At 42.3% G+C, this 12,690-nt stretch overlaps 1 protein-coding gene across 2 annotated transcripts in view; it reads left to right on the top strand.

Annotated features, from left to right (window-relative positions):
- Positions 1-12,690, top strand: part of ME2 (malic enzyme 2) — a 252,101-nt gene that overhangs the window by 101,538 nt on the left and 137,873 nt on the right. For both annotated transcript variants that reach the window (XM_029580037.1, XM_029580031.1), the window contains one exon: positions 6,489-6,650. In XM_029580037.1, the coding sequence (XP_029435897.1) occupies positions 6,489-6,650 (162 nt within the window). The remainder of the gene's footprint in view (positions 1-6,488; positions 6,651-12,690) is intronic.

The following is a 12,690-nucleotide window of genomic DNA, read 5'->3' as shown; positions in this document are numbered from 1 at the left end:
TAGGCTACTGATTTGCAAATTTTGATCTTTCTACAGGAGGGTGTGGTCAAGGAGCTGGCCTTTAATTCTGATTATACAGGTAGCGGCTTTGGGCTGGCTCTGGGGTAAGAAACAGGGATGTCCTCTATCCGCACATCCTGTTGTCATATGTTTTTCTTCTGGGGTTGCGGGGGGGGGGCAAAGAATTTGTGTCCTCCAATGAGAGAAGTCTCTGCTTCCATGGCTGCCAGGGATTCTTCTTTACATCTTTTCCCTATGGCCATTGGTGGGAAAAGTACTAAGATGCATAGAGAGACACCCTCTCCCTCAGAAATGCAGCGTGCGCCAAATCCACTAAGAAGAGCTCACGTATCCACGTAAGAGCGGCAGGCCTTGCCTATATCCTTGGCCTCCTCACGTGGCGGTCTTGTCAATGCCGGGATCCCCAGCTACTGCTGGCTCTCACCTGTGTGTGGTGTGATCACCAGGCCCACCGGAGTCAAGAATCTCTCTCCAAACAGCCCGTCAGGCTTTTCTTTTTTTTTTTAACTTTACAAATAAAAACAAATTAAAGTATTTTCCTGAATGCTGTAGAGCGGCTGCTTGTTTGTGAAGTTTTTTCGAGGGATTGAGAGAACTGGACCACCAGCTAATCCCCACTCGACCACTTTAACCAGAGAAGATGGCCCTCAGAAAGGACCTAACCACCCTGTAGGAGGAAGCTCCTGTTGATCTCTTTTTATTAATTTTATTTATTTATTTTTTACTTCACTCCAGACTGCAAGTTCTACACCTCTGCCATCTGCTGGAGACAGAGAAATACTGAGGGATTGCAAGTGGCACAATGGGTTAAGTAGCAATGTGAGTAAAGCTTTTCTTCTCTGTCTCCATCTGCTGGCAGGAGGCAAAACACAAAAGTATGGACCGATTTGGGGTATGAACAGGAACTACAGTTGTGTGCAAATGTTTAGGCACCCTGGTGAAATTGTATGTTTCATTAAATCTTTTAAGTGAACAGAAGTTGACAGAAACTTTGTTGTGCAGAGCTACACACAATATCTTTTTGCAACTTTTGATGCATAATTACTATTTATTTGCATTTTTTACAGATTCAGAATAAGAAAACAGTGAATATGGCAGATATAACAGCTTCCAAATGTTTCCTGTAGCCAACTAAGTGTCTTTCTATTTTTGCTTTAGGAATTATTTCTTACTCTTAACTTTGCAGAAATCTTCTAACTCAGAAATATTCTTAAGCTTACTTATATACACTGCATGTTTGAGATCTCCCCCCCCACAAATTTCAACAACATTCAAGTCTGGGGACTATGAAAGCTGTTTCAAAACTTTCATCTTTCTTTTCTGTACTTAAGAGTTGATTTTGAGGTATGTTCCGGATCGTTGTCATGCTGAAATATCCAACCTTTTTTCAGCTTCAATTTCTTCACTGACTATAGGACATTAGCTTCTAGGATATTTTGATATTTAGTTTGGATGGCTCAAAGAATATATATATTTAATTGATGCATAAAAAGACATTTTCTTCTTAAATTGGGCATTCATAAATTGCAGTAAGAATCACTAAAGGTTATATATATCTTTTTCTTGAATCACTTCTAGGGCTTTAATCATAGCCCGTATCAATATCCAACTTTTTATTAAACAAGAAATTTTTGAAAACAGTCCAGTAATATGATAAAATCATCACTAAAATTTTCAGAGAGATATCTCTAGCACCATATTAAAAAATATTTATCTCCTACTGTTTTACAAAATCCAAAGACACGTGGCAAAAATATGAAATAGCATTTATCTTTTTCCTTATGAATATAATTCAAGATAAAATGTCCCAAACTATGCATGTAGATGCAACTCAATAAATACAACATTCAGTTCGACTTAGCTATGTTTCAGTGGGCATCCCACTGAAATGGCTACCATCAAGATTTCCACACTGCATGAGGCATCAAAAAGTCATTGATAAAACATCAGTTGAAGGGTTGGCATTTTAAATAAACCAATCATACCAAAAATAATATATGATCTCCAACTGTGCATCTAGGGAATTAACTAAACAAAAATAATATTCTTATACGGATTATTGCAACACATTTTATATTGGTCTCCTGAAATCATATTTGTGGGCATTACAACTTTTATTGAATGCAGCAGCTGGATGCTCTTTTATTGAATGCAGTAGCTGGATGCTCTTTGTCAGCTCATATTTACCCCATATTGAAGGAGTTACATTGGCTCCCTGTGGAGTCTTGAATCAAGTTTAAAATGTTAACTATAATTTGGGGGGGTGCTCTATAGCCATGACTCAAGATGGCTACTTAACCTGAAAGCTCCCCACCACCAGCTTTCAAAACTGCCACATTTCCCAGCTAACTATTTGGTTTCTTGGTATCATCTCCGCTTTCTATTGATTTAATTCATTGGTGATGGCTGCAAAGGGGAAAACTGCAGATTTAAAACAATTTTCCGGTGCCGGCAGAAATAACGCGTTTGACGCGCTAGCTTTACCCCTTATTCAGTCGAAAATGCGCGTCCAACCCCCCCCCCCCCCCCGAAACTAATAGCGCCCGCAACATGCAAATGCATGTTGATGGCACTATTAGTTATTCCCGCGCGATTCAGTAAGTAAAATGTGCAGCCAAGCTGCACATTTTACTTTAAGAAATTAGCGCCTACCCAAGGTAGGCGTTATTTCTGCCGGCATCAGGAAATATCATATAAATAATATCATGGCGATATTAAGTCGGAGGTCCCAAAAGTTAAAAATAATTAAAAAAAAAAAAAAAAAATTTCTAAAATCGGCTCACGGGTTGAAAACCGGATGCTCAATTTTGCCGGTGTCCGGTTTCCAAACCCGTGGCTGTCAGCGGGTTTGAGAACCGACATCAGCAAAATTGAGCGTCGGCTGTTAAACTCGCTGACAGCCACCGCTCCTGTCAAAAAAAAGAGGCGCTAGGGACGTCTGGTGACCCTAGCGCCTCCTTTTACCGCGGGCCCTAATTTGAATCCTTTTTTTTTTTTTTTACTGAATCGCCCGTGCCGGGAGAGCAGGTGCTCTCCCGCGACTTTTACTGTATCGACCCGCAGGTGATCTCACCACCCTACTTTAGGAAACAGGAGTGCAAAGGAACAAAAAAAATCCTAATATTTCTTGGATGTGTGATGAGGGTTACTTTGTTACCTGAAAGCCACAAATGCCTTCCAGAGGTCAGGTAGACTGTTCAGAGGGCAAAGTGGCCTACATTGATTAAGGCAGGCAGGATCCTGAGGGACTTAGAGCACAGTTCTTGTCGTGGATGGAGTGCAGACTAATATCCCTGCAGGATATCCTTAAGGCGGCAACAGGGACCTCATTGTTCTCATTTGTCAAACATTACAGGTTGGATATACAGGGCAAGGAAGATTCTGTGTTTGGTACTGGAGGCTGTCATGGCCTCACCCCACTCAGATAAATTACTGCTCAGGCATATCCTACTTGTCTGAACTGGTCTGGCAGGATGATGAAGGTGAAATTTAAGTATACATTTTCAAAGATCATCTAAAACTTAGGCAAGAGATTATTGACATAATTTCTTGCTACACCAAGCTGTACAGCAGAGAGTGACATCAGAAAAGTCTTGTATTCTCTGCCTCCTGCTGGTGAGTGAACATAACCCACTCATCTGAACTGGTCTGTCCAGAGTTGAGGAAAAAAAATTACAGGTATGCTTAAATTTCACCATTAAAAAAAAAAAGTAGTCATGAATCAATTGGAAGGATGTCCAACTTTTGTACATCAAACAAAACAACATTCCCCAAAAACTATTTGTGGGAATAATGTTTTGTTTGCTGTGATTTGTTTACATTCCTTTTTGTGGATTTTAGTTTTTTGTTTGTCAACTTTTGTACATGCCATATTTACTTTACTATTTTGAATCTCTTAACATCAATACATTATACTTTTACACTAAACATTGCAGAAAGATGTATTTAACTTCTCAAAATTTATAGAAGTAAATCCTCGTAATAATCAGACAATTAAATATATACCCCCCGAAGCAGGCACAAACCAAAACATCGATACTAGGATGATGTGGTTCTTTTCATTCGATAAATTACCAATTCATACTTATCAAGCTAAGTATCATATTGAACATCTATGAAGAAGTAGTTTTCTGTAAAGGTATTTGTTCATCAGTTTTGCATAGATGTGTTAGTTTTCCTATCTGTCAAGAGCAGTTTCCAGGGACTCTATTCTTGAGATTCATGAAGAAGTCTTACTTTAAATGCATCAAAAAATTTAAGCAAAATCCAAGTGAAGGCAATGATACCAATGGAATTTATTCAAGAAGATTGTTTTCTATACTTAGAGTTGACTCAACAATATGTTCAAAGGACTTGTCTGGGCTGTCAACTGATTACAGCTAGTGGATATTGTATAGCATGTTTGCCCATGCGCCACTCACGATGCCAACACAAACAAAAAAAAAATATTTTCTAAGATTCATTGAGGCAGATTTGTTGGTTTTTGAACAGTTTTCATAATGTGTTCTTGCCCATTTTAACAGGCTAATGTAATAACCTGTGTGTTAAAAGCCTGCGTGCTGAATTTCAGCGCACAGATTTAACGCACAAGTAAAATTATTTTTATAACTCCCAATGCAGTAATCTGATGATATGCTAATACGTCGGGAGTTAAAATGTACGTACACAGAATTCAAATGTGCAGGGAGGCGGGCGCATGCTGAACAGGAGAGAGCATATAAGAGCTTATCCTTTGTGTACGTCTAACTTGGGGGCATATCTTTTGCTGCGTTCTTAATTTATCCGGCAATCTGGCCATGGTTAGGCTTAAAAATAAACACATTATTGAGCCGCTGATCTTGGTCCTCGTTGGTAGTTGGCGGGGGGGGGCCCCCAGCGGTGGATCCAGCGTTAGAATCTTTACTCCATCTCTGATCAGGAGTAGTTTCTAGAGTTAAGAAACTGCGCTCAGCCAGCACACCTCTCTGCATTGGGAGGAAGTGCTTAATGCCCCCATTTGCATAGAATTTCCATGTGAAGGCGCTGAGCCGAGCGCCCATTTTTAAATGCACATTTTTTGCAGTTAAAACTTCTTCCTGCATTTGGGATTAATGTTTACCTCACAAACTGGCTGATTCAGTATGGTGTGCTCAACCGAGCGCACCGTTAGCCCCTGTTTGGCTGCGCGTTTTCGACGCTCTATTTTTATCCCTTATACAGTACGGGGTAATAGCGCCCGCAACATGCAAATGCATGTTGATGAGCCTATTAGTTAGTCCCGCGCGATCCAGAAAGTAAAATGTGCAGCCAAGCCGCACATTTTACTCTCAGAAATTAACTCCTGGCAAAGGCAGGAGTTAATTTCGGCCGGCACCGGGAAAGTATACAGAAAAGCAGAAAAAACTGCTTTTCTGTACACCCTCTGACTTAATAGAATAGCGATATTAAGTCGGAGGCCCCAAAAATAAAAAAAAAATCAGCTCGCGGGTTGGAAGACGGATGCTCAATTTTGCCGGCGTCCATTTTCCGAAGCCATGGCTGTAAGCGGGTTTGGCAATCGATGCCGGTAAAACTAAGCGTTGGCTGTCAAACTCACTGACAGCCGCCGTTCTGCCAATAAGGAGGCGCTAGGGACGCGCTAGTGTCCCTAGCTCCTCCTTATTACCGCGGGTCCTCATTTGAATACTAAATCACGCACCCAGGAGAGTGGCCTGGGCGCGCGTCGGGAGAGCGGGCGCTCGCCTCGGAGCGCCGGCTCTCCCGCATATTTTACTGTATCGGCCTGAAAATGTGAGTTAAGTGTGTGTAAAACTGTACATTCAGCTAAACGTGGTGTATTGCATTGGCCTATTAGATAGGTCTGTAGTCAGTCACTGGCTGGATTTCAAAGTTAGCCGGATAAATTTATCCAGCTAATTTTGGAGGGATATTCATTGGTGCCCAAAATATTCAAAAGTCAGTATGTAGCCAGATAGCTTATCCAGTTAAATGTCTCTGAATATGGTGCTCAGTATATTTGAGTGTTTAACTTTGTACTATGTAAAGCAGGGGATAGGCAGTTTCAGTCCTGGAGTTTCACAAACAAGCCTGGTTTTCAGGATAATCCACAATGAATATTTGAAGTTTATTTGCATTCACTGCCTCCATTGTATGCAAATCTCTTACATATCATTGTGGCTATCCTGAAAAAGCAGATCTGTTTGTGACACCCCAGGACAGCAGTTGCCTCTCTCTGGTTGTGTCAGCTTCTGTTTACTTAGAAATTGACTGAAACATGCAATTTGGCCAGGGGTGTCCTAAACTTTTTCATATACCGTAATTGTATTAGAAAGTGTGCAACCAAACTGACTTACAGATTGCATGTTTCTTTTTTTTTTTTGCTTTTATTTTTTTTCTGGTAATTAAACCTGTCCCTAAGTTCATTTTAAAATGCTGTTTATATATTGTGTGTGATTCTGGTAATGTATCCTTGTGATTTCTGTCAACAGGCTATTGTGATAACTGATGGAGAAAGAATCTTGGGCCTTGGGGATCTGGGGGTCTATGGCATGGGGATTCCAGTGGGAAAGTTGTGCTTGTATACAGCGTGTGCTGGCATAGATCCACGGAAGTGTCTTCCTGTATGTATCGATGTTGGAACTGACAATCTAGTGAGTAGAATTTTATCTTTTATTCTTCTCTTCTGCTGTTAGAACATATTTTACTAGAATTTACATGTAGTAATATTTTTCAAAATTAGGCCTTTTATATTGAGACACTGTACTTAATGCAATTTTGAATAATATTTGAGACTGGAATGGTGCTATCAAGGTTACAGAATCATGGTGGTGCTTTTTATCTTTTTATTACAGTAAGATTTAGGGCATGGTTTATTGAAGTTTTTTCTCTGATTTTGTATCTATGAGAAAAGACCTTTGAATCGGGCCCCTTGTGGCTGTTTAAAATTTTTTAAATATTGCAGTCAGAGTGTGCTAAACCTGCCTATTGCAGGCAGGGTGTGTATCTGATTGCAATCACAATTTCAGAGTTTAAACCCAGGAATTGGATTTATTTATTTATTTATTTAACACTTTTTGTATACCGACCTTCATGGTTGGGACCATATCAGATCGGTTTACATCAAAAGGGGGAACTGTAACAAAACCGTAGATAAAACAGGAAGAACAAAGTTACATTCAACAAGGGTGGTAAACTTGGAAGCAAGACTGCTATAAAGAAAGGTCTAAAGGAACGTAGTGCTTAGGATAAAAACAACAGTTAAAGAGTCAGGGTAGGCTCTTATACATAACTTTGAGACAGTCAGGAGATCCATTGTTCATGATGGATTTTCGGTCGTCTAATGTGTGTCTAAGGATGTAATAATGACAAGGACCCTCACTGTGCTGATCATTTTTATCCCAAATTTTTTTTTTTTTTTTTTTACTGGGAATCCAATTATTGTGATCACTGGTACTGATCTTTCAGTTCATCTCTAGCAGCACCCAGATTACCTACTATGAATCTTGAACTCAGTTCATTTTCTTGACATTTTTAGCTGGGAAGGTTCCCAACATGGGATTTTATTATCTGCAGAGCCACTTTCCTCTTCCTTTCCCAAAAGTCCAAATGGTCCATCCAGAGTGCCTAGCAAGTTTCTTATGGTAGTAGCTGCTATTCCATGCAGGTTACCCCCAAGCCTTCATGTTTCTGCCTTGCCTCCCCATCCTGTCTGAAAATTAATTCTTGGCCTAAGACCTGTCCAGAATCAATATAGGCAATTATTCTAGGTTGTTTACTAGACTAATTTACTTTGCCCATGTCATTGTTATGAGCCCTTGTGCTGTGCCATGGTTGACACAAGCTAGTAGGCGAATCCCCACTAGGCCTATGCTGACAACTGGCAGACATGCCTTTGGCTGGGACTGATCTGGACCTTCATCTATACTAGCCCCTTTCCCCACAGGTTGAGCCCTTAAGTTCCATGGGCTGGCAGAACTTAGGCGAGAGTCCCTGAGGGTTGTCAGGAGAGAGACCAGAGCCAGGCTGAGGTTGGGGCAGGCAGAGAGCAGAGAGTTCCCAAATTCAGGACGAAGGTCAGGGAAGACAGCAACAGGTTCAGGCCGAGAGTCAGGGCATGCAATACCAGGCAGCAGGCAAGAGAGTGGTCCGGTCTGTAGCAGAGGTCAGTACCAGATGATCAGGCAGGCGAGGGACTGGGACAGGCCAGGCAGAGAATAGAAATGAGGCAAGACTGGGACCTGAGCAGAACAAGGCTGGAGTGAAGTAAGACAGCATCAGTATCACGGCAGGAAGCAACACACACTGCAAAGACTGCAGGAGGACTTGCTGTTGAGACACCAGACTGAATCACGGTTGAAGTTTAAGAATCCAACAATGCTGCCGTCATCAAGGAGCTCCAGCTTGAGATTTCTCACCGCGGAGCCTTGAAAAGGCACTCAGCTACATGTGCACACACCAGGAGGCCCTGGGGTCAAACAGTGTCAGGGGAGGTCGGCAGCATCATGGCTGTGTTCCTGCCGCTGAAGAAGAGGGTGGTGCTCGGTGGTGAGTCGGCTGGTAGCAGGGCCATCCTCCTGTGAGCAGCCCATCATTACAGCCCGGAATATATAGTCTTGTAACTTAGAGAGACAAGATTAAACAATAGAAGTTGTGATGTCTGGAATGCCCTCCTAGAAGGAGGTGGTAAAGACAAGAATAGTAAATGAATTCAAAAGGGCATGGGACAAACACTGCAGATCCCTAAAGGCTTGAGGTTGGAAATGAAGAAAGGGGGGTGATGTAACATTTCTGCATGGGGATAACCTGCACAGAGTGGCAGTTACTACAATAAGCCAGTGTACAGGGGAGGTCACCCACCACCACCGGCACCCTGCAGCGCCTCTCAGAGAGGAAAAATAAAAATAAAAAATGAGAAACATTGCTTCAGAAATGAGAAGGAAGGGAGTAGAGAGATCCCCAATCGGGGGACCCGCCCCCCCCCCCCCGACATCAGCACAGCCCGCCTCGGACTGTTAAACTGCGCTAAACTGAGCCATGCCATTGGGCGCCAGCACACAGGGGAGGCCACCCACCACCACCGGGCACCCTGCAGCGCCTCTCAGAGAGGAAAAAGAAAATAAAAAATGAGAAAATTCGCTTCAGAAATGAGAAGGAAGGGAGTAGAGAGATCCCCAATCGGGGGACCCGCCCCCTCCCCCCCCCCCCCCCCGACGTCAGCACAGCTCGCCTTGGACCGTTAAACGGCGCCATGCCATCAGGTGTTGCGCGCCGTGCGTCGCATGCTGAAGGGGTACTCCCCTTTGAGCACCCCTTAGTGCAATCCGGAGTGCCAGATCTATTTAGAAATTTAAAATCTGTGCAAAAAATGTCTCTCTATGTTATTTTCAGCAAATCAAGGAGCAAGGACTGTACCCAAAGGAAGAATTATAGCACGAGAGGTACAGAAAAATTCATAGTCCAATTCCACTGTTTTTTATGGATAAATTTATTATTGTTCACACATGGCAACTCCACTGTTTATCATGCATAAATTTCACATGATGGGTCCCCCAACACGGACCCGTGTTTTGCCGGGGCTGTGTCGGGAGGGACAGACCTGAATTAACATGTCTAAAACAAAAACATAAAAGGACTATGTCAGATAAAGGCTAGACAACCCGACATTATATTGTAAAGAAATTTATATATACCGTCATGAAGCTCAAAATTGTTTTTCAGGGAGCGCATATACCATTGTAAATGATGGGGCAGATTTTTAAAAAGTGCGCGTACTTTTATTCATGCAACCGGCGCAAACAAAAGTACGCCGGATTTTAAAAGATATGCATGTAGCCGCACGTATCTTTTAAAATCCGGGGTTGGCGCGCGCAAGGCTGTGCAAAATCGGCAGCCTGCGCGCGCCGAGCCACGCAGCCTTCCTCCGTTCCCTCCGAGGCCGCTCCGAAATCGGAGCGGCCTCGGAGGGAACCTTTTCTTTTGTCCCCCTCCACCTTTCCCTCCCATCCCGCTCCCCCTACCTTATTCCGTTGAGTTACGCCTGCCATCACGCCCCCGGCCCACCGCCACGCCTCCCAAGCAAAGCCCCGGGACTTACGCGTGTCCTGGGGCTTTGCGCACGCCAGTGGCCTATGCAAAATAGGCGCGCAAGTGCCCTGCGCCGGATTTACATGCACAGGGCTTTTAAAATCTACCCCGGTATGTATTTAAAGAGATCTAAAGGTGCCAAAACAAACATGACCCAATCAGGAGAGCCGAGTCAAGACAGCCAATCTTAAACTAGTACGTCATGAAGGAAAATCAAGTGAAATATGTCCATTCCAGTTCTTTGTTAAGTCCGTGAGGCAAGACAGTATTAAGTAAATAAATCCAACATTGTTCCTTGCGGATCAAATACTCAGAGAAGTCGTGTGTCCCCCCCCCCGGTGCGGAGGGACAACAACTTCCAAAACAAAAAAGTATAAATCAGAGACATTGTGAGAACATTGAACCCAATGCTTAACCAAAGGAGCATTTTCCCGTGTATGTTTAATGTTAGAGCGATGTTCCACAATTCTAGTTTTAATCTTCCTGGACGTCTTACCAACATATATTTTTTGACAAGGGCACTGAATAATGTAAATTACTCCTTCCGTGTTACAATCTGAGAACGATCTTAAATCATATCTTTGGCCTGATTGGGGATTATCAAAATATGACATAGTCCTTGTGTGTGAACATACAGAGCAATTTCCACACAGTTGATGTGTGCCCATGCTATTAACATTCACGCCTGTAGAAATAAAGTTAGATTGCGTCAACAAGTCACATAGATTGCTCCCACTCCGATGTGTAAAACGCAATGACCCTTGTAGCAATGTCTGAAGGGATAATGAATTCCAATGTTGGCGGATAATTTTAGAGATTAAATGGCTCAACGGGGAAAAGGGTAAAATGCAATTAAAAGTCGTATCAGTATTTTAACAAGGAGGAGAGGGAAATGGGTGACTGCAATGTGTGACCACACCCCTCCCCCGACGTCACTGTGAGCTCCGGCGGCGGTTGAAAAGCGCCTCACCATCAGGCGCCAGCGAGCGGGGAGGCCACCCTCCATCCTGGGCCCCCGCAAGAAGTGAACACCATCTTAAATAATAAAAAAGAAACGGAACTATCATCAGGAGGTGAGGGAAATGGGTGACTGCGATGTGTGACCACGCCCCTCCTCCGACGTCACTGTGAGCTCCGGCGACGGTTGAAAAGTGCCTCACCATCAGGCGCCGCGCGCCGTGCGTTGCGCGCCAAAGGGGCGCGCCAAAGGGGCTCTCCCCTTTGTGCACCCCTTCGTGCAACTCTTTGTGCTTCATTTAATATTTTTTCTTTTATGTTTTCTGTTAAGTAACCTTTTTTTCAAGTTCCTACCTTATGCCTTTGTTAACAATTTTATTATAAATGTTCTCTGTATTTGACTATGGAAATATTTTTTCCTGCTTTTTCTGTTTTATGTAAACCGGTATGATTTGCATTTTAATGTAAGAATGTCGGTATATAAAAATTATAAATAAATAAATAAATATTTTCAGACTGGGGTAAAAATAGCAAATCCCTATTAACATTAAGGGCTCGCTTAAAGGCTGATTTCAACACTTTTTTAAGGATACCCCCTCTGTTGGAACCTAGATGTCATCTCCTTAGCTTTCACAATAAAATGCGATTTGGATGAGCAGAGCCGTCGTAGTCGCAGGAATTGGCTGGTAGGTATATTCTCTTTAAGGATCCTAGGATGACAGCTATCGAACCTTAATAAAGTGTTCCTATCTGTTTCTTTTCTGAAAATGGTTATGGTGAACTGAGTGTTATCATGTGATATCAGAATATCCAAGAAAGAAATCTCAACAGGATGAATATTAAAGCTAAACTGCAAGTTGACGTTGCATTGATTCAACCAGTCAAAAACATAAAGAATTGCATGTCTGTGCCCAACCAAATAAGAAAAATATCATCGATAGACCTCAACCATACATAAAGGAACTTAGATCACTCAGAAGGATAAATATGTCCTCTCAAACTTGGCTACATAAAGACATGCTAGGCTAGGGGCCATGGTAGCCCCCATAGCTGTTCTGTTTATCTGTTGGTAGTATTTGTTTTCAAATCTAAAAAATTTTTTTGTTAAAGCCAAATTAGCCAAATCCATCAAAAAAGAGGTCAGTATACGTGTGGGGCTGGGATGTAAATTGAGTGTTTCCTTAATAACTGTTAACGCTTCTCCTTGGGGAGTATTTGAGTATAGAGAAACTATATCCAACGTGACCAAATAGAAAGGATCAGGTGGAAAATTCAACTCATTTAATATTGTGATCAAGTGAGATGAATCACGTACATAAGATCTAATTTGAGGTACACAAGGTTTCAAAAAAATGTCTATAAATTGTGAGAACGGTTCCAACACGGAGCCAATACCTGAGACTATTGGTCTGCCAAGTGGGTTTTGTAAAGTCTTGTGAACCTTGGGAAGAACGTAAAACCCGGGGTTCTCGGGCATTCCACAGTTAGAAAATTAGCCTCACGTGTCGTAATCAACTTTAGTGTGACCATATAATGTTGGGTTGTCTAGCCTTTATCTGACATAGTCCTTTTATGTTTTTGTTTAACTAACCAACTACCACTACAGCTTTACGACATATTCTCTATACCCAGACATAAAAAAAGAGGGGG

The sequence above is a fragment of the Rhinatrema bivittatum genome, chromosome 1 (assembly GCF_901001135.1).
Source record: "Rhinatrema bivittatum chromosome 1, aRhiBiv1.1, whole genome shotgun sequence".
In the NCBI taxonomy this organism is placed as follows: Eukaryota; Metazoa; Chordata; class Amphibia; order Gymnophiona; family Rhinatrematidae; genus Rhinatrema; species Rhinatrema bivittatum.
This window is presented reverse-complemented; position numbering and strand designations above follow the sequence as displayed.